Source organism: Gigantopelta aegis, chromosome 9 (genome assembly GCF_016097555.1).
Source record: "Gigantopelta aegis isolate Gae_Host chromosome 9, Gae_host_genome, whole genome shotgun sequence".
Taxonomy (NCBI): Eukaryota; Metazoa; Mollusca; class Gastropoda; order Neomphalida; family Peltospiridae; genus Gigantopelta; species Gigantopelta aegis.
The window spans coordinates 27,463,224-27,486,331 of record NC_054707.1 but is presented as its reverse complement, the minus strand read 5'-3'; the positions used below and the strand labels follow the sequence as shown (position 1 = coordinate 27,486,331).

The 23,108-nt window shown below is 34.7% G+C and overlaps 1 protein-coding gene across 1 annotated transcript in view; it reads left to right on the top strand.

The window, feature by feature from the left end:
- LOC121380588 (myotubularin-related protein 13-like) overlaps positions 1-23,108 on the top strand; it is a 114,659-nt gene that overhangs the window by 3,663 nt on the left and 87,888 nt on the right. Inside the window, exons 2-7 of the mRNA XM_041509472.1 lie at positions 1,339-1,424; positions 4,996-5,253; positions 15,647-15,749; positions 19,157-19,273; positions 20,308-20,440; positions 20,933-21,050. Of these exons, the coding sequence (XP_041365406.1) occupies positions 1,339-1,424; positions 4,996-5,253; positions 15,647-15,749; positions 19,157-19,273; positions 20,308-20,440; positions 20,933-21,050 (815 nt within the window). The remainder of the gene's footprint in view (positions 1-1,338; positions 1,425-4,995; positions 5,254-15,646; positions 15,750-19,156; positions 19,274-20,307; positions 20,441-20,932; positions 21,051-23,108) is intronic.

The following is a 23,108-nucleotide window of genomic DNA, read 5'->3' as shown; positions in this document are numbered from 1 at the left end:
AATGATTAACAACCCCTGCAATTAAGAAAACATCCACGGCAAAAAAATAGCTGTGGAAAATATTTTTTCCTAATATATATAGTCTACAGCAAAAAAAAAAGTGCCGTGCAGATTGGAAAAAGTCAACGACATTGCCGATTGCTGTGGACAATTGCAGGGATTGGATTAATAATCAATGTGTTCTAGTGGTGTGGTTTAATAGAAACAATGTTACACGGCACCTTTTCATTACTTAAAAAAAAATTGTGAAAAGTACACTACTATTTTCATCTGATTTGTGACACTATGCATAATAAATGTGCATAGTAAATAACAATGCTGTAAAGAAAATAATTTATTAACATTAATAATTTTTATACAGTTGTTTCCAAACTGAAACATAAAGATTACTTGCCACTCCACACAATGAATTTCGAACCTTGTTATTTGCTCTTATCACCATAAGGAACATTTTGTAGCGATTCACTACTCAAGTTTCAGAAATCGCTATACAATTTTGAAACATTAGACAGTGGTTGTTAATCGATTTTCAGTTGATTAGAAATATCATTAATCAAGATTTTGAAAACAAAATCTTCCCCGCACTAATATCAGCACACTAATTGTAAATACTTTGAAGATTGTTAATATAAATATAGGATTAGGAACTCAGTTTGCATTATAATCAGTAAATTTTGAAATGAATTGTTTTGAAAATTAAAGCCTAACTTCTCATTTTAAACAATATTGAATCACCACTATCTTTGTATATATTTTGTCTTCCTTGTATTTATTGCACTACTCAAATTTTGTTGTTGTATGGCCTAAATTAACAATTCTAATAAAGGAATACTTTATTAGAATTGTTAATTTAGGCCATACAACAACAAAATTTTTTTATTGTAAGGATATTTTTTTCTTCAAATCGGTGAGGGAAGAAAGGATTTTTTTTTTTAATATTATTTTATGATATAGTTGACAAGAAATTTCTTGATCAACATGTCCAGTTTTGTTTTTAAATATACCTGTATCATAGTTCAAAATAGTTTTTAAAAACCCACATTGTTAATTAATAACTTGATTTAATTAATCATATTCAATGGCATTGTTTTATGTTTCCTATCTTCAAGAGGGTAATGTAAAATTTGTATTGGGTAATTGGAATAAAAAAAATTCATTGTGGCCTCACAGCCTGAGAACCAATTCTTTTCTTTTCTTTTTTTGTTGTTGTTGACTGTAGCAGGATATTAATAATCAGGGACTTAGTCTATATTGCTTAATTGTTTACTTGTTTTTCTAAAGTACATGTATGTAATAAGCAGTTTTACATCTAATAACTTGGATGCATTTGATTTTCAGGAAGTGGTGTCAGCTGTGGTAAGATTATACAACGATTTCCAGAAAAGGACTGGAAAACATGTCCCTTCCCACAAGGAATAGAACTGGTAAATATGATTCCTTATTTTAATTATTGTTTGCAGCCATTGTAGTATTTTTGTCAGTAGTGAATCCCTTGTAACAACTAAAATTAAATATATCTTCTTGTCTGTATACTCAGTGTGTTTCTATAGTCCTTCTACAGGCAATGCCATTTTTCATACTATTGAATTTACTACAAGTTATTTATTTCTAAGTCGATTGTTTTTCAAAATGCACACATTTTTACTTTTCTTCTTAGTCAAACTAAACTTATTTACCAAAAAAACATTTATGTAGGAGGATGGGACAGACTAGAAATTTGTTCTAATGTTTGTATAGTTCAAAAGTGATTTTACTTCCCCTATGTAATATTTTGTATGTACAAAATTACTAGTATGTGAAATCCAGTTTGAACTACTACAAACATTAATATGACAAGAAACACATTGGAAACACAGGTACTTGTATTCTAAACAAGAAAATATAAGTAATAGTCATTAAAAAATTCTGTTAGTCTTTAGCAGCAAACTCGGGATGTCTAGTCTCTATAATAGTATAATACAAAGACATGATATATTTATGCATTTTAACCAAAACTGATAATAGTGATATTTAGTCTTCTTTTGAGAATTGAATATCCATCTTGTTTAAAATTTAAAGACGTGTTTTGAAAAATAATAGACATTTTGTTTCTATATGATTAATATATATATATATATATATATATATATATATATATATATATATATATATATATACATACATACACAGTCAAACTTCGATAACTTGATCTTGAAGAGGACGAGACAATAGTTTGAGTTTCAGAGAGTGCGAGTTCAAATTTGAAACTGCATTACAGCTGGTTTATTTGGCTTTATATTGTAAGAAGTGTGCACTTCGCTGCCTATCTCTGAACTCTGAAAACTATGCATCCCCAGTTGAGAGGCGAACTAATATATCACTGTCACCACACCACACAGCACTCCATCCTACCCTACCCCCCAGCTGTTGGCATCTTCGACGCCTGTAGTACGTTCATTTTGCGTATATTGTAAAAGTAAGTAAATAACAAAAAAAACTAAAAAGATAACCCAGATGAATTTGAAATATATGCTTGGGAATATAGGCTACATGTATTTATTGGCAGAAAAAAACTACAAAAAAAGAAGGCATTTACATACATATATAAATAACAGAAATTAAATTATATAATAAACGTTGACATATTTTACAGATATCAAAACATGGTGGAACGTAACTAACAAATAAAACACTGAATGCCTAATAACACTAAGGCCAAGTAAAAAAAATTGTTTGGTTCCTGTTACATGCCAAAAACAAATAGGGTAGGTAGGTAGGGAAAACGTTGGGTTTTTTTTTTTTTTTAAGATTTTTCTTTAACGTAGCCTCTTTGGCTTAGACTTTCCATAAGGATATCAAACGCATTTTTTTTTTTTGACATGGGTGACTGGAGTTATGTCACGTTCATCATCTGTTGTGCAACAAAATTTGATATATTTAATAGAAAAATGCTCGGCCAGCTGGCCAACAGTGACGTTTGAATCGTCCACTGCGATATCGTCATCCTTTAGTTCAGCTTTACAGCTGGCTTGAAAATGAAATCTGACACCGGGAGGGTGAATGGTAGAAAATAATTCCTTGAATGTCGTTTCATTTGAAATTGATTTAAATAATATTATTTGATTTGAATGAGCACATTTTTGACTTTCTACTCTGTAAATGGAAGACGCCATTGACACCACATGCTCTCGGACGTGTTCTTGTACTCATTTGGAACTACTCGGAACTTGTGAATCCAATCGGAACACCTCGTCACATTCCGCTACGCTTATATTTCGTGGAAATGTACGAGGAGTTCCGAATGGCTCTCAGAAGCTTTTCAATTGGAACTCTTCGGAAGTAAAATTGCGCGAAGTGTTCCAGGTCTTCTGGTAACGAGATCTTGGACTGACAGATCTCGTGGCACCTCTCTGCAGTTGTTGTTTTTAGAGTCGACGAAAATTAGGATTGATATTAATGGATTATTAAATAAAACAGGTAAGAAAAAAAAGAGGGGGGGGGGGTTAAAAAAAAGTTTATGGTCGGCACCAAAAATCTAGGGACGGTCGGGTAACTGGAACCAAACCATTTTTTTACTACGCCTAAGTATATTTGTTTTACACAAAATTATTTACACTTAGCACTTCTACTTTCTTTCTCCAATCTGGCCACCCACCCCCATTTCTGGGCCCTACGTGAGATTGCTTGGATGACAAGAAAGCAGAACATTTCAAAACCGATCTGGCTATCCTCATGTTACCGGGTCTTTCCCCAAATTGCTCGATCTGTGATGTATCAATTTTTAACATAACTAAATGATTGGTAATTGATAAACATTAACTGATACATAGATAGAAAAGTGAAAGTTTGAAGCTATTCAGGCCTTTGAGAGCAAAAACAAACAGCACTAACAATTATTACAAATGCTCTTTGAGGCTAACCAGATTGTGTCTGTAGTTATATATTACATCACAAGGCTTTCCACAACGTACGAACACCGACAACCAAACACAGGATCAGTTCGTTCCGCTTAATTGGCGATCTATTATTATGTCATTATCACCTTAATCCTCGACAGCCAAGACCACCTGAGACGGGCACATTTCACTTGATTGACATGATTGACAATACATTCATCTTTAAAATACTATCAGCAACGACAGTTTGGTCAATCCACATGCGTCAAGTTTTAGAAGTGTATACTCTATTAAATCTTTATGCAGAAACCAAATAATTAGGTCGAGAGATTGAGTTTATCAAGTTTTCGAAGGTCGTTACTACTAGTTTGTGTAGCAACTTGGCCAGGACCATCACTTCAGATTGAGAGATTGAAGGTGGAGTTATCGAAGTTTGACTATATATATATATATATATATATATATATATATATATATATACATATATATATATATATATATATATACATATATATATATATATATATATATATATATACATATATATATATATATATATACACACACATACAATATGTAGTTAACTTACTTGTCACAGACAAATCAGTTTTAGGTTAGTTTATAAAGTTATATGTCCCAGAGTAATTGATTTTGATAATAGACATGTGACTGGTTACTCCTAGGTGATGATGACCAGGTCACCACAGCCATTCTATCCAATTAAAAAAAGAACAATCATTGATTGTTATTTTTTTAATTGGATAGAATGGCAGTGGTAACCTGGTCATCACCTAGGAATACCCAGTTATATATCTTTAAATTGTTATCACACATGTATGTGTAACACTGTAAAATAATGTTCTCACCAACTGAATGGGTGTGTAAGAAAGATCATTGCTGCCAGTTCAAGGGATAATGTTTTTTTTTTTAATTTTGTGTGTATTTATTGCAAAAGTTACTGATTTAAAACTATTGGACATGTAGGCAGGCTCAAAACCTTTCAGAATTGTCATAGTAATTAATAAAAATTCTTAAATTTGAGCCCTGTACATAAATATGTATATGTAAAGTGTTCATGGTAAATTTGTTATTTATGTAAAATATATTTGTGTTGTTTCAGTTTTGTCAACCAACAGGATGGACATTATCCACACAGAGACAGCCTCCATCTTTTTTTGTGTCTGTCCTGACAGACATCGATGCCAACCGCCATTACTGTGCCTGTTTGACTTTTTATGAAACGGTTGCCATCAGTCCAACCAAACCCGATGATGAAGACACTGATGAACAAGACTCTGCCCTTGTTCATCACTCTCTTATGTTTGCTCCCAAAAGTCTCTTGCTAGTCTCAAGGCTTAGTTATTTTGAAGCTTTTAAGGTAAGACATAAAATGTACAGCCACAGACCAATTTCAAAAGCGATCATAAACCAAAAGTAAAAGTAAATATATTACTAAAAAACAATTTGTGTTCTTGCTATGATCATCTATTTTGTGAAATAGGTGGCAAACATGTAAATGTACAGAATGTTTAATTGATTATCATAAATTATGTAAACTTGTAATGTTTCCTGAAATTGCCTCCAGGTTCCGTGCTTATAAAATGTTGAGTCTCTGACTCAGTTTAGAGTCTGGACTCCAGTCTAAAACGTATGACAAGACTATTGAGTTTTTGACTGTACCTGTGGTTATAAAACTAGTCGAGACTGAAGAGTCTCATTTGTATTTAACACAAGCAGACTTTAAACCTTTTTTTTTTTAAATATCACCTGTTTTGCAACATGTCTTTTTTTATTCAAGAACTGATAAAAAGTCTTCCAGTAAAAAAAAACATTACTTAAATTGTTCATTATACATAATATAACTTGTCACTTTATTCTCAGTAGCAAATTGACGTCATCGGCATAATTACGTATTTATCCATAACATTAAAAACAATCTAAAAATAAACTGAAATCTTAAAAACAATGAGTCAAATGAACATTCCAACACTTACTTATTACAACATACATGTATTCATATTTCTTTATTTTGACATATACATATTCATGCATCCCGGTTATTTTATAGAAAAGTAAAGTGGCAAGTAGGCCTACAGTAGGCGTAATGGATTATGTCAATTGTATCTTTTGTTCCGAAGCATGTGTCCGTTTCTATTATTGGAATAAATTCTGTTTCAGCACATATTTATTTGTCTACATCAATCAACTGATGTGTATTTTGATTCTAAAAAGACTTGAACTGGTTGCAGATTTAATAAAAAGTGGTCACTTGTATGCCCCACAGTTGTTTATTTTCTTCATATTTCTCATTCCAGCCAGTACACCACGACTGGTATATCAAAGGCCGTGGTTTGTGGGATGGTGCATATGGGCAATTTCACAATAAAGCGGACAAAGACTCAACATTTAAATACCAATTAATTTAGTGTTTTGTGATCAACAATATGCTGAAGTTCATGGATAAAAAAAAAATTGTCATTGAGGTTGTTGCCAAAAAGATATCGCATGCTGAATAGACGCCAATTATTTTGACAAATAAATACAATAAAAGCATATTTTTTAAGGCCATAATACATAAATTATGCTTTATACAATCAAATACAGGTTGCATATATGTAATAGCATATCTAATACCTACATGTTACACTGCAGTTACATAATATACTCTGTCAAAAGAAGAAATGCATAGGTGATAGGGAAAGAAGAAAAGTGTGATTTTATAAAATATAGTTTTTTTTTACAATGTTGCTGAATGACTATGTTTGTTAATGTTCCTGGAATGGGACAGCATGCCTAAATACACCTTAAAACAAATTAACGCACGTCGGGTTGATGTTTTTTTTTTTTTACCACTATCCCAAAGGAATAGAGAATTTCAAAAAACACTATTCTGTCTAAAAATGTATGATCCCTGCAATTATTAATGTACCACTAGTTTTCTTGACTGTGCTACATCGCCCTGTACAACATTGTGTAATGAACAATTGTTTATATACCAGTATATGCATTACTGTGTACTAGCTGGAATTACAAACGAACTCACTCCAAACATTAGTCTCGATCAAAAAGACGTTTATTTTGTACCGGTAAGTGCATGAGAAATATCTTAGTAGCGCGAGGATTTGTTCTGCAGAAAAATGTACCTGAAGAAAAAGCGTAAGCGGAATAGTCGCAGGCGATTTTTAGTGCTTTATTTTCACTTTCATGACGGAATATTGGAAGAATTGTTTTACTATTCCGTTTCGAAATTTACTATTTGTGGAATAGCGTAAAATTCGACCCCTGGTTATGCGACAATTGCAGGAAATCGGCGTGAAATGGTCAGATTTTGGTGAATGCACGTGAAACTCGGGGAAAAAGATTGGGATATTGATGGGTATTTAAAGCTGCAATGCTCGCAATGATGCCTCATTTCCATTTCGACATAGAGGAGTTGCAAGATGTCAAGACTAAACCTGCCGAATCGAAACATTGCAATAGGCCGCCTCCAGTTAGGTGAATCACAGTCAGCAGTCGCACGTCACATGAAAGTTCATCAGAGCACCATTTCACGTCTCTTGGACAGGTACCAGCAGTTTCAATCGGCTGAAGACCGGACCTGAAGTGGAAGACCTCGCATAACAACTGCAGCACAAGATCGCTACATCCGGGTTCTGCACTTGCGTCACCGAACTGCCACAGCAATGAACACTGCTGGACGCATACCTGGTTTGAGAAGGGTGTCTACACAAACCATTCGGAACCGACTTTGAGAAGCTGGTTTACGGGCTAGGATACCGTATGTTGGCCCCATCCTGCGACGTCAACATCGATTTTTATGTGTTCGCTGGTGCACGAATGTACAGGGATGGGACTTGGGAAACTGGCAGCGAGTATGGTTCAGTGGCGAGTCACGTTTCCATCTACAGCGACATGATGGACAACAACGTGTTTACACATGCCGCAATGAACGTTTTGCCAACAACTGCATCGCCCAAGTTGACAGATTCGGTGTCATGATGTGAGGAGCCATCTCATACACCTGCAGAAGTGAACTTGTGTTTGTACATGGCAACCTGACAGCTGTACACTACCGGGATGAAATTCTTCGCTGTCACATGCTTCCCATTTTGGATTGACAGGGAGAACACTTTCAGCAGGACAATGCCAGGCTGCATACGGCACGTGTAACAATTGATTTCCTACAGAATGAGAACATTAATGTGTTGCCATGGCCATCAAGATCACCAGATCTCAACCCTATTGAACATCTATGGGACAGACGTGTACGCCAGCATGACCCGGAGCCTCAGACGCTTCCGCAACTGTCACATGCACTGCAGGAAGAATGGGCTAGGAATCTACATGTCCGGATGCAGATACTCATTCAGTATATGCCAAGGAGATGTCGCGCAGTGATTGCTGCTGCTGGTGGCTACACAAGGTACTGATTTCAGCGCCCTCATGCAACGCTGTTTGGTGACGAAAACGCCTCCACTGCCGTCAGTCCATAGCAAGAACATTGTCACATAATCATGTCAAATTTGACTGTGATACGATCATAAATAACTATATTATGCCACTTTGTATTAAAGAGATAATTCCATGAATATTCGCCTATGCGTTTCTTTTTTGATAGAGTATATGATATGTTCTGTTTCTAATTCTTGGTCAAATAGACCACCTAGCGCAATGTAATGTGAGTAACCAAAATAGCTATTTTTTTCCCCTCTATCATGTAAATTCTTGTTTCTAACAAACGACACTTGATATTTTCCTATATTAATACATATTACATGTAGTGAAATGATTTTTTTTTCACAATAGTGACATGAAACATGACATGGATACATCAAAAATTGTAAAGCGAGTAACAGAAAAATATGTAACGTGAGTTACCAACATGTTATTTTAATAGAACAATACCAGTGTTATTCGTGTTATGGTTACTCGCGTTACAATTTGTCCGCTATTTGGTAATGGCTAAACAAATAGATTTTAAAGAAAAATAACAGTTTTTAAATGTCAAACTTTTACTGAAAGAAACATCAGAAAACCACACAAATCAACTGGGTAAATATTACCAACAAATTAAACTTACAACAAGTTAAACAATGAATAAATTAACAATTTTTGGGAACTAACTTCAATTTTTAGAAAATTGAAATTTGAATTAAAACAACACTAAAAAGAAGTAGAAATTTGAAATGTTCATGACTGTTGGCAATATCATTCCACTCTGTACTGTCCTTTCAAAGGGTAAATGGCACTGATTTGGAATTGGTTGTTTTTATGTGGTGCACATGTCAAATTCCAGGGACTGTAATAGCACTTTTGAATGAGTATGCCATTCACCCTTTTAAAGCACAGTACAGTGGAATAGTCCCAATGCAGTACCAAATTTGCAAGATTCTGAAATCATGGTTGGCGACTGGTATGTTGTTGAAACAACGGGACATTGTTCCGAGGAGAAGTGTTTATACCTATAGATGTTTCTTTATGAGAAAGCTTATCTGAATCAAATGAAATATTAATGTGTAGTTACGGTCCAAAGTTGAGAAAAAAATATAAAATTTGAAAAATATACCTGCATACCAGGGGTGGTTTGACCATGTGGGCAATTATCCAGCACCATAAGCTGTTAATATGATTAACTAATACATATTTGGTATGTATGTACCATATTTAAACTTTGTGGCTCAACTCCTTGATAGGTACATGTAAATGAACCTTTTTTTAAATGTTGGTAAATATCCCCTCGGGATGAGTCGTTTTTCATACAATGTCACTACTCTATCAACATCATTTTTAGGGCTGTAGATTTGTTAACCTTAAAACATTTCACATTAAAATCAGAGTGAAAATTTGGTACATATATGTATACATATATATGCATATAATAAATTCATATTAGTTACTCAGTCATATTAAAAGTTCCTATAGGTGAAATATGAAAATTAGATGAGAAATGAAATTGGAAGAGTGGTGGTGTTGTGCGTTACATACATGTGTACAAACAAGTATGTGTGTACATTAAGACTATATCATCTCAACGAGTCATCGCTAGGAGATAATTACCAGTATTTTTTAGATCTTTCTGGATACATTTTGATTTTAAAAAATGAAAAAGTGCAGTTTTTGTGCACTAATGCAAATGTTTACTTCGTTCATGAGCTCTTGTATGAGGTTGTTAAATGTAAGTTCATTTTACTATCAAGGAGTTGACCAACAAAGTTAAAACTTGGTACATATATAGCAAATGCACATGGGTTACTCATGTTAAAAGCTCATGGATTATTGCCCACGTGGTCAAACCACCCCTGGTATGCAGGTATATTTTTCACAATTTATTTTTTCTTCTCAACTTTGGAACCTAACTACACATTAATATTTCATTTGATTCAGATAAGCTTTCTCATAAAGAAACATCTATAGGTATATACTTCAAATCAAATAATAGTTTGTATCTGTGATAAATAATCAGGCAGTAATAGTTCCCCAAAATATAAAAAATATCATTTCCGAATGATAAAAAAAGAGTAAACTTTAGAGGTCTCCAGGTCCGAAACTATGAGAGTTATGTAAAAACAATTGTACAATTATAGATTCTCCAGGTATGAATTAACTAATACAGCAAATTGCAGCTTGATATCTGTATAATTAAAAAAGTTACCAAGCATCCAAAAAGCCTCCGAAATCACTTGACAATTTCACGAGCTCTTGTACAGGGGTTATAAATGTAAGTTCATTTAACTATCAAGGAGTTGAGCCACAAAGTCAAAACTTGGTACATATATATATAGCAAATACACATGAGTTACTCATGTTAAAAGCTCATGATGCTGGGTAATTGCCCACATGGTCAAACCACCACGTATGCAGGTATATTTTTCACAATTTATTTTTTCTTCTCAACTTTGGACCCTAACTACACATTAATAAAACATTTGATTCAGATAAGCTTTCTCATTAAGAAACATCTATAGGTATATACTACAAATCAAATAACAGTTTGTATCTGTGATAAATAATCAGGGAGTAATAGTCCCCCAAAATTTAAAAAATATCATTTCCGAATGATAAAAAACCTAAACTTTAGGGGTCTCCAGGACAGAAACTATTACAGATATGTACAAAATGAATACAATTATAGATTCTCCAGGTATGAATTAGCTAATACAGCAAATTGCAACTTGATATCTTTATAATTAAAAAAGTTACTAGCATTCAAAAATCATCCGAAATCACTTGACACAGTCGCGAGTGCAAAAAATGGGTCAACGGGTTCTTCATTTGACCAGTCATAATTTTCAAAACTACTTAGTATTTGGACTTAAAAATTTGCATGCATCCAACATTTATATAGATGCACAAATGGGTGAAATTTCATCAAAATCGGAGATAGTCACCCAGGAAGATTTCTGGAAATTGGTTGTTTTGGCATGGAATGACCCCATAGCTATACACCAATATATCTACTTTTATCATACATGTAGCTGTTACAGTATGAGGAGACTGGATTTTAAGTGTGTTCTGTTTTTTGTCATGTTCTTTTTTTGTAACGCGAGTAACCGAAAACTAATCATCATATTTCCTTTTTCTTTTTTTTATAATAGAAATTGATTATTTAACTAATAAAATGTAACAAAGAAAACAAATTTTGAATGTATAATTATTAATCTTGAGCAAATCAAAAGAATTAGTATGGTAAAAATATAATGCGAGTAACTGGAATTGCCCATATAAAAGATCCCTTGCTGCTAATCGAGAAGAGTAGCCTATGAAGTGGCGACAGCAGGTTTCCTCTCTCATTATCTGTGTGGTCTTTAACCATATGTTTCACGCCATATAACTGTAAATAAAATGTGTTGAGTGCGTCGTTAATTAAAACATTTCTTTCTTCATGGTTTGATGTTTATCATTCCACATTCATGATTTAAGATAAAAACATACAAATGCCACCATGATGATAATTTTTTAATACTATTTGGCAAATATCACCTTTTAAATGTTAGAGTTTATATGTACATGTATGTACAGTCGAACCTGGTCTAACGGTCACCTGTACATAACAGTCATCTGCCTATAACGGCCACTATAAATCCCCCCAATGCATTTTCTTCTTTATTTGACCTGTACATAACCGTCACCTGTCCTTAACGGCCAGCGGTTACTATTTTCCACCCAAAATCACAGGTTGAACTTGCTATAACGGTCACAAGATGATCGTCATAAAGCCTTTTTTTGCTTTATGTTTTGACGCTGGTTATGTCTTTACTTTTTCAATCATCTTAAAAATTATAAATTAAATGTGTTTATATGGCCATGTCATGTAAAAGCTTTGGGTTTATTTTCTGTCAAAGTAAAGTTACTTTGTAATTCTTTGATCGTAATTGAAAAACAAACGGACATTAAGTAACTTCTGTTACTGGTGGGGTAATTCGATTGGTTCTCAGCATCCTCACTGAATAGTAGACGACTTCCCATTGGCTGTACATAATGTAATCTGTATGTATGGTCACTCTATTGAGTCTCGAGAAACTAAACAAATGAGGTATTATGGTAGGTGTTTCATTGTGTCTAGCCAGTCATGATTGTTAAATAAACATGAATTGTTGAAGGCGGCGGTCATTGCAGATGTCCCGTGTTCGGATTATTTAAGCGACTCCTGATCTTATTCAGCTGTAATCAATGGTCATACTCCACTGAAGGATTAGTGGTGACATAAAACAAACAAATAAGTCAAACATGCCACATGGGTAATAACCTTCAATTACACAAAATATCTTCTGGTAGTCAATGTTAGCGTTTGTGAAATATATCAACGAATACGTTTGCATGCAAAATGCCACCGAAAAATCGTACTTTAACGTTAGAACAGAGAATCGACGTTATTAACAAATCTGAGTAAGGCACTTTAAGTGCACGAAAGATCGCCGATTATTTTGTGTGTAGAACGTTTTCAGATTAAGTCTATTTTAAAAAGGAAAGCTGATGTTCTGGCCGATTTTGACAATAATGTTTCAGCCGAAAGAAAAAGGCAGAAGAAAGCAACAGGCAATGATGACATAAACAAGCTAGTGTGGGACTGGTTTAAAAATGCGACATCTTTTTTTATGACAGTTGTGATATTCTTTAGGGTGTATACTACCAAATCAAATCCCATAGACGACAATAGTAACATATGTGGCTAAAACTCCTACCAGCAACGTATCAACCGACATAAACGCCACGGATATAAATACTACCACCCCTTACACTTAAAGTGATATGAAAAAAATGGGGGTCAAGTTGCTCGTTTCTGAGATAACGGGTAGCGTCTATGACTACCCTAGTTTCGCACAAAATTCGAGTGGTTTTTTTACAGGTACCCCATACATGTTTCAAGCACAAGGCTACTAGACATATTGGTACTAGATGAAATAAAATTGCAATTTTTTTTTACCCAGATGAAACTATTATTTTTTACAACAACACACTCACATTTATAACCAATCACAGGACTTGTGGTGTTCACTTCTCTATCAAAAGTTCGGTGCACCTTGAACTTTGACCCAGCCGGAAGTTATTTGGTTTAGTACTACCTTTAATATATGGGTTCTAATTTTGAAATTGTATATACGGGTCACCTCTCTATAATGGCCACTTTTGTTAGGTCCCTTGGGTGGCCGTTATATACAGGTTTGACTGTATATTAATTTTTAAATATTTTTTTATTCCTTTCTTGTTATTCTTTCCTTCCCATCATATGGGCCCAATTGACAGTTTTATTTTTCCCCACTCCTAGTATGAACATGTATATTATTAATAAATTTATATTATTGCGCATATTGGGCTTTGTAAGTAAACAACAATATACAGCTTTTGAGTTTGCAAATGCAATAGCTGAGGTGTGTAATTATACAGTCAACTCTTGTTATAGTGGTATTCATTATTACGGAATATTCAGGTTTCCGTACACTTTCATTGGGAACAAACATGCATCTGTTTTATTTTGATCATTACCACGGAATATTTGACTTCCGGTACCGGCAGTAATTGTTGGTAACAAATATGTACATGTATTTCCAATGCATTGTTTGTTCTTTATTACGGCACACAGATTTGGCAGGTGTATATCTGTAATTAGTCACGTTGTTTTGTCAAATAGCTGCAATTCTGAACACCGGTTTGATTGCAGCCAGTTCCTGCCATAGACAATTTGCTCACACCGGATTACACGTGTAGCTGTGCATTTCGTGATTACAAATACAACAGTGTTCGAGATTAACGGTATTCCAATATCACGGGGATACTAGAATTTAATTTTGGATACCAGACTTCAAGAACCCAGTACCCTACCGGGATGCCATATAATACTATATTCTCAGGTGGGATACCAGATTTTGAAATGTTAGTATCCAACTGTGATACTGCCCAAAAAATTTAATCTCGAACACTGTACAAGGTCTATTGTTAACACTAGTGTCTTGGGACCAGAGTGGAAAAGTAATAAAAACTTATTGTATTATGTTGTTTGAGTTGAATTACTCTTGTCAGTTCCTGTTAACTGACAGTTTGGGATATACGAATACCGACTGTTTTTCATTCATTTACAATTTATATAAGAAAAATGTCACACTAGCCTCCGAGAAAAACGACGCCTTAGAAAAACGAGTAACCAATTTCAAAGAAAGTTACTCACACAGGATGAAATTGCTAGCCATTTTTTTTTGTTCTTCTGTGTTCAGGCCCATAACAAAGTTATTAATTTGCCATTGTGCCCCTAGTGTATTGTAAATAACTGTGGTGCCAACCTGATCCCATGCCCCCTCTAAGGCAACAATTGCAGTGCCCCTCTGACAACATAATTTAAAGGGACAGACCCTAGTTTCAGCCCATGAAAATTAACACTAAGTTTAGTTACCGGTAATCTACAAACCTGTAACACATTTGAATAAAGTTACAATTGAGTGAAACATGAGTGTAACATTAAAATAGTGAAATACCCTCTAAAATAGACTAAAACTCGACTCCATAACTGTTATCTCTCAGACGCACGTGCGTTTTTAAAAATATGATAAATGCATTTTGTGATATTAAAAACACCAGGATGACCAAGAACACTTCGAATGTACGGAAATGAATAATTTAAACAATAAAAATATAAGTAAAGTGTGATTTCAGTTATCAAAAACGGCTCTAATAGTAACGAATATGCCTCAGTGTTTTAAAACTTGGGCATGTCCCTTTAAACCCTGCAAGTTCATTCAAAAGGTTCTGAATTATACACTTTGTCCGAATTGTAATATTTTGTTATTAATTACTACTATTTTTGGTAATAAAATTTAGCAAAACAATTGAATATTTCCATTAAAATGTGATACTAACTAATTAGTTTCTTGTTTTATAAAAATGAAGGTAATAAATTATAGTATTTTCTTGGATTACTGAAGTGAATCCTGCTAAGACCCGAAGAACACTTGCCTACTCGTCATTGTAAACTACCCAACATGTGTTGATGTACAGTCTCATTAAAATGTGAAACAGATGAACAATAACACTAAATGAGATGGTCAGATGACATCTATTCTGTGGGGGTTTTTTGGGGTTTTTTTTTAATTTGATGATTAGGTCCAAAATATTACGACTTTGACATCTCACTCACATGAGCCAAATTTGGCAAAGAAAAGAAAAGAGTACCATTTTGCTGGCTATATCATTGCATGGTCAAAGACATAATCATGTTACTTCATTGATTTTGTTCCTTTTCCAGTGTTTTTAATTGTCTTTACTCTTTTTCTTTTTTTCAGAACTGTCTGGGTATTATGTACACCGTGTATGTGGAAAATCTACAGGTACAGCTTGAATCATTGGTTGGAAATATCCTGGGCTGTGTTCATGTTCCACCCGCAGGTGAGTTGGGCTTTTGTGTTCAATATCAGGCACAGCTGGTCATAGTTTAAAATAAAAGTTTGTTTTCTTTAACAACACCACTAGAGCACATTGATTTAGTAATCGTTGGATGTCAAACATTTGGTAATTTTGACATAGTTTAGAGAGGAAACCCGCTACATTTTTACATTAGTAGCAAGGGATTTTTTATGTGCACCATCCCACAGACAGGATAGCACATACCATGGCCTTTGATATACCAGTCGTGATGCACTGGCTGGAACGAGAAATAGCCTAATGGGCCCATCGACGGGGATTGATCCCAAACTGACCATGCTTCAAGCAAGTGTTTTACCACTGGACTACGTCCCACCCACTAGTTTAAAATAACTACCTGTAATTATTTGCAGATCTTTCCATTTTCAGTATCACTTCTATTTGCTTAAAACACTTCTTTCTTCTTTTTTGTTCTTTTTTTTTTGTTAAGTATTTAGTTTTTAACAGAGAATCTTAGTTACAAATTTTCACTTGTTTGTGGTCATTCTAATTGTTGCTATAGCCTCTATTAGAAATTTGTGAGAAAAAATAGGCAAAGTTACGTCCCCTAACCACTTCCGGCGCGTTCCGGTTACAACAAGACATGACCGATGACCACAGTTGTTTGTGAATCTTCAGCTGAGATTTATGCATGCCAGTCCCTGGCATCATACATGTAGATGCTATGTATATATTTTTTAATTTGCATGTCTAAAAAAACCCACATTTTTATTGTAAACTTTAGATAAAAAAAACCATCAGTTTTTATTGAAGGTAACAGCATACCAAATAGTAGCATCTCACCAGGTTAAAATTAAAGTGCTATTAACTTTAAATAGTGCAATAAATAGGGCCATGCATGCCATTAGTGAGATTGTTATCATAAAATGTTTCTTAATGTGGTCAGTAAATTCCTGAAATTATACCAGGTACTATAATTGTGCTTGAAACGTGTGGAGTCCTACTAAAATAGTGCAATAAATAGGGCCATGCCTGCCATTAGTGAGATTGTTATCATAAAATGTTTCTTAATGTGGTCAGTAAATTCCTGAAATTATACCAGGTACTATAATTGTGCTTGAAACGTGTGGAGTCCTACTAAAATAGTGCAATAAATAGGGCCATGCCTGCCATTAGTGAGATTGTTATCATAAAATGTTTCTTAATGTGGTCAGTAAATTCCTGAAATTATACCAGGTACTATAATTGTGCTTGAAACGTGTGGAGTCCTACTAAAATAGTGCAATAAATAGGGCCATGCCTGCCATTAGTGAGATTGTTATCATGAAATGTTTCTTAATCTGGTCAGTAAATTCCTGAAATTATACCAGGTACTATAATTGTGCTTGAAACGTGTGGAGTCCTACTAAAATAGTGCAATAAATAGGGCCATGCCTGCCATTAGTGAGATTGTTATCATAAAATGTTTCTTAATGTGGTCAGTAAATTCCTGAAATTATACCAGGTACTATAATTGTGCTTGAAACGTGTGGAGTCCTACTAAAATAGTGCAATAAATAGGGCCATGCCTGCCATTAGTGAGATTGTTATCATGAAATGTTTCTTAATGTGGTCAGTAAATTCCTGAAATTATACCAGGTACTATAATTGTGCTTGAAACGTGTGGAGTCCTACTAAAATAGTGCAATAAATAGGGCCATGCCTGCCATTAGTGAGATTGTTATCATGAAATGTTTCTTAATGTGGTCAGTAAATTCCTGAAATTATACCAGGTACTATAATTGTGCTTGAAACGTGTGGAGTCCTACTAAAATAGTGCAATAAATAGGGCCATGCCTGCCATTAGTGAGATTGTTATCATGAAATGTTTCTTAATGTGGTCAGTAAATTCCTGAAATTATACCAGGTACTATAATTGTGCTTGAAACGTGTGGAGTCCTACTAAAATAGTGCAATAAATAGGGCCATGCCTGCCATTAGTGAGATTGTTATCATAAAATGTTTCTTAATGTGGTCAGTAAATTCCTGAAATTATACCAGGTACTATAATTGTGCTTGAAACGTGTGGAGTCCTACTAAAATAGTGCAATAAATAGGGCCATGCCTGCCATTAGTGAGATTGTTATCATAAAATGTTTCTTAATGTGGTCAGTAAATTCCTGAAATTATACCAGGTACTATAATTGTGCTTGAAACGTGTGGAGTCCTACTAAAATAGTGCAATAAATAGGGCCATGCCTGCCATTAGTGAGATTGTTATCATGAAATGTTTCTTAATGTGGTCAGTAAATTCCTGAAATTATACCAGGTACTATAATTGTGCTTGAAACGTGTGGAGTCCTACTAAAATAGTGCAATAAATAGGGCCATGCCTGCCATTAGTGAGATTGTTATCATGAAATGTTTCTTAATGTGGTCAGTAAATTCCTGAAATTATACCAGGTACTATAATTGTGCTTGAAACGTGTGGAGTCCTACTAAAATAGTGCAATAAATAGGGCCATGCCTGCCATTAGTGAGATTGTTATCATAAAATGTTTCTTAATGTGGTCAGTAAATTCCTGAAATTATACCAGGTACTATAATTGTGCTTGAAACGTGTGGAGTCCTACTAAAATAGTGCAATAAATAGGGCCATGCCTGCCATTAGTGAGATTGTTATCATAAAATGTTTCTTAATGTGGTCAGTAAATTCCTGAAATTATACCAGGTACTATAATTGTGCTTGAAACGTGTGGAGTCCTACTAAAATAGTGCAATAAATAGGGCCATGCCTGCCATTAGTGAGATTGTTATCATGAAATGTTTCTTAATGTGGTCAGTAAATTCCTGAAATTATACCAGGTACTATAATTGTGCTTGAAACGTGTGGAGTCCTACTAAAATAGTGCAATAAATAGGGCCATGCCTGCCATTAGTGAGATTGTTATCATGAAATGTTTCTTAATGTGGTCAGTAAATTCCTGAAATTATACCAGGTACTATAATTGTGCTTGAAACGTGTGGAGTCCTACTAAAATAGTGCAATAAATAGGGCCATGCCTGCCATTAGTGAGATTGTTATCATAAAATGTTTCTTAATGTGGTCAGTAAATTCCTGAAATTATACCAGGTACTATAATTGTGCTTGAAACGTGTGGAGTCCTACTAAAATTAGGATGGCCATTTTTATGTGGAAACTAGCGAAACTATTATATCTTAAACTAGCTGCTACAACGCCCTCTTTTTTCTGCTTTACTTAAAGGCTGATGGGTTGTAGTATTCATATCTGTGGTTTTTATGCATATTGAAACCATTGCATGTAGTAGCTTTAGTCACATATATGTACATTACTATTGTCATCTATGGGATTTGATTTGGTAGTTTCCACCATAAGACATGCCATTGTGATTTCCCGGATGCTTTGGTCATATTATTATGGGTTTTTTCAGGTGGGCCGCAAGTACGATTTTCTATTGGTGCTGGTGACCGACAAGCCTTGCAGCCACCACTGAATCCAACCCTTCCAGTTACCAATGTGTGTGTGGCACAGATTTTTGACGAACTTGGTGTGTATCATTAGATATTACGAAATACAATTAATTAGTCTAATATCCATTTCCTTATTTCCGTGCCATTGTACATCTTTATGTTAATAATTAAGTTCATGAACTTAAAGTCACCTGGTACGAATGTAATAAATATCCAAATTTGGTTATATCTCAAACATTAAAACTAACAAATTAATAACTTTCAGGTAGCCAGGAGTGAATTTAGTCAATAGTGAAATTCCATTGATTGATTATAATTGAAAATTGATCCATTAAGTTCTGGCAGTAATCAATTATGAAATCTATAAGCATTTATTTTATTTATTGCAGTTTATTTTCATGCCTATGTCCAATTAAGATTTAAGTGTGCTGTCCTAGGCACACACCTTGAGCTTTGGGTTGTCTGTCAAGGACAGTGGGTTAGTGGTTAGTGAGAAAGAAGTCGGTGTAGTGGCCAATGAGCTATTAAAACTCACACTTATTGGGGTGTGAACTACAGTCTCCACGAGTACTCGGGCACGGACCGAGACTAGCAAGACTCAAGTCCATTCACAGGACTCTAGTACCTGTGCAAGGAAGAGCACTCTCATTTAATTATATTTTTTACGTCATATACTTGCCACTGGTTACGTTATAGGTCTATGAGACAGGGCAGAAAAGTAGAATGCGTGGAATACAATACAGTGGCATGATGTGGCATCCATATTCAGCGCTGGAATCAAGATGCATCATGATATTTTAATTTATTCCTTAGTCTCATTGTCATCGGATACTTGGGTCTGGGTCGAAATTGACTCTCGAGTACAAGTCCAATATTTTGGGACTCGTGGAGGCCCTAGTGTGAACCCAGTACCTACCAGCCTTAAGTTTGATGGCTTAACACCACTGAGACAAACGTGTATAGTGCCAATAATTCAAATCTTTCTCAAATCTTTCTCAAGTTCATATACCTAGGCTTTATCTAAATGCTAATTGTGTGGCCAGCTGTTGAATCTAGTAGACAGTACATTTTATTGTATTGAATGAATGGAAATATTTGTTTGATGTTTTAGGTATCAACAATGTAATGACAGTGCTCTTTGCTGCCTTGACAGACCACAAGATTCTGTTCACCTCTCAGAGTTATTCCCGACTCACAGATGCTTGTGGTGCATTCATTGCTCTGCAGTACCCTTTCAAATACAGGTTAACTTTTTCTTCTTGTATGGGCCAGTTTATGTACTTTGTCTGAAAAAATGGCCAAATGGCATTTAATACAATAATTAAAAGTGCAATGTTATGTTATCTTGATGGTTGCAAAAAAACCCAATAAGCAAGGTCTTTAAAAAACTATGCATGGTGATGGCATTTGTTTGATAATAGTTGCCAGAGTCCTTCACAATTGAAAATAGCAGGCGAGTGATATATCATAAATTCCAGGCGAGTGAATTGTTTTCCATGGAATAAATGTTTTAGTAAAGCTGCACATATTGGCAAAAATAATAGCACACACTGAAAAATCACTGGTGCCAGCTGGAGTTAAAGCAGGTGGACAATAAAAATAATTTTTGAGATACACGTAAGGAGAGCACAAGCGTGATCGCACATTTCATTTGTGAAGGACTGATATGTGATTGTATATGTTACATGTCAATTAGGTTGTTTGAACTGTTTTTTATCAAATATCTTCTTTTTCAGTTATGTGTATATTCCCATCTTGCCAGTTTCTCTTCTGGAAGTTCTTAACACTCCAACCCCATTCATTGCTGGCATTCACTCCTCACTCAGAAATGATGCCATGGATTTGGTGGGACCAGTACGTATTAAATAAGTTGTATAGCTTTTAACCACTGTATGATGTTGCTTAATATATACATGTATGACATATTGTTCAAAGTGGTTATCCCATAAGGTATTAAATCTTCTTACATTTTTATGGTTGATGCAAATAAATCAGTGGTGTATACACAGTTATAATTAATTGACACCTAAAACATCGTTATTCTCAAACTTGCATCAAATATCCCAGAGCTTGATGTCATTGTCATGATTATATCACCATTCAAAATAGTTATGACAATTGTAGTCCACTTTAAACATCTCTTTCTCCCTTCCCACACCCTGCTATTTTTTATTGCATAAAAACATTAATTTGATGGGTCCTGCAGTGAACCTATATTAATAAAAAGAGTCCTTTTTAGGTTGACATTTACTGGGGTATTCATTCATAAGGCACAGGCATTTTTTAAAAGTTTGGATTATTACATGTACCTGGTATTATTTATTTATGCTTGACCGCCAGCTAATGGACGGCAAATAAAATATTTAAATACATTTACATCGGGTCATCGTTATGTCATTGCAGATTCATAATGGGAGGGGGAGAGGGTCGTTAAAAATTGGAGTAAAAGCAAATGTCTGATTCTGTATGATGCTTTGTTATCTTTGTGGCCATTCAACAATATGTAACGCATAATCTTGCATTTTTAATACCCTTCTCCCTCGTGTAACGTTTTGTGACCGTGAGACCACCCCCACTCCTGCAAATATATTACATATCGCTTGTCAACATTCCCTGTCAATCGATTCAATGTCATGATTGTGAGATTTTCTTTTCATATTTTACTATGGGTTTTTTAGTAATGTATATTAAAACAAAATGACCATTTTACTTTATGAATTAAAATTATGTTGCACAACTACAACACCTCTTCCTCACACACTATTATGTTTTGTCACACATCCCATAATTCCCCATCTCCTAGAGTGCATGTTGCGTAATTCTCAAATGGCCCCATTATTCAATCGTAAATAATAAAGAAGTAACATACCGCTGGTCAGTAAATGTTAATTTTTGACCGGATCAACTTTATTAAGTTTCAATATCTATAATATGCAATCTAATAATCTCCCAGCAGAACTATTACATTGTAACCGCATACAAACTCGCACATGCTGTTCGCCACATTATGTGACATTGGAAAGGGAGTGAGTAGCACATTGAATTAAAAGTTTTTTTCACTTAATTTACAACTACTGTAGTAACTTGGTTTTTTAAATTATAAAAATCACACCAAAAATGATTTTTAAAAAATAAAATAATAATAAAATATTGGAGAAAAAAAAGTATAAAACATATGTACACACCTTTTTATAAAATAAGATCGTTTGCTTAAAATAGCGCAGCAAATAGTAGTGCAGGCGCACATTAAGTCAGTACTTTACTTTCTATGTCCATTCGGACTAAGCAAATAGCGGATTTGATGTGTTGCGATAGATCCCAAATATGTGTTAACGCTAATGGATGAATTAAACCAAAAATGTATTGTATCGGACAATGTAAGCATATTACTAAAAACTATGATACAACAGACTGTATCGAAACAAGATACACCTAATTTGCATATCCAGGTCAGACTTGTTTGTCACGTGATTTGTAATCGATTGAAAAACTGAAACGAAACTTTTTTCAATGTCAGGTTTTTAAAAATATACTACTCAAAAGAATTTAAGGGGAGAGGACCGCTACATCACCAATATGGTTCTACGTCAACGCACAACCACTGCACGCCGATTACGTGACAATCTGCGGACTGCGACTGGAACTCGAGTGTCTGATCAAACCATACGCAATCGTCTGAGAGCCAATAATCTACGCTGCCGTCGCCAGGCTGTTCGACCACCTCTCCTACCACGTCACAAAACGGCCAGACGTCACTGGTGCACGCTTCATCTGCGGTGGCAACGTGTTCAGTGGGGTCGAGTGATGTTCACTGATGAGTCCAGGTTTAGTCTCCAGTTCAACGACGGTCGGGTTCGTGTCTACAGACGTCCTGGGGAGCGCTTTGCTGACGTTAACGTTAGACAACGTCAC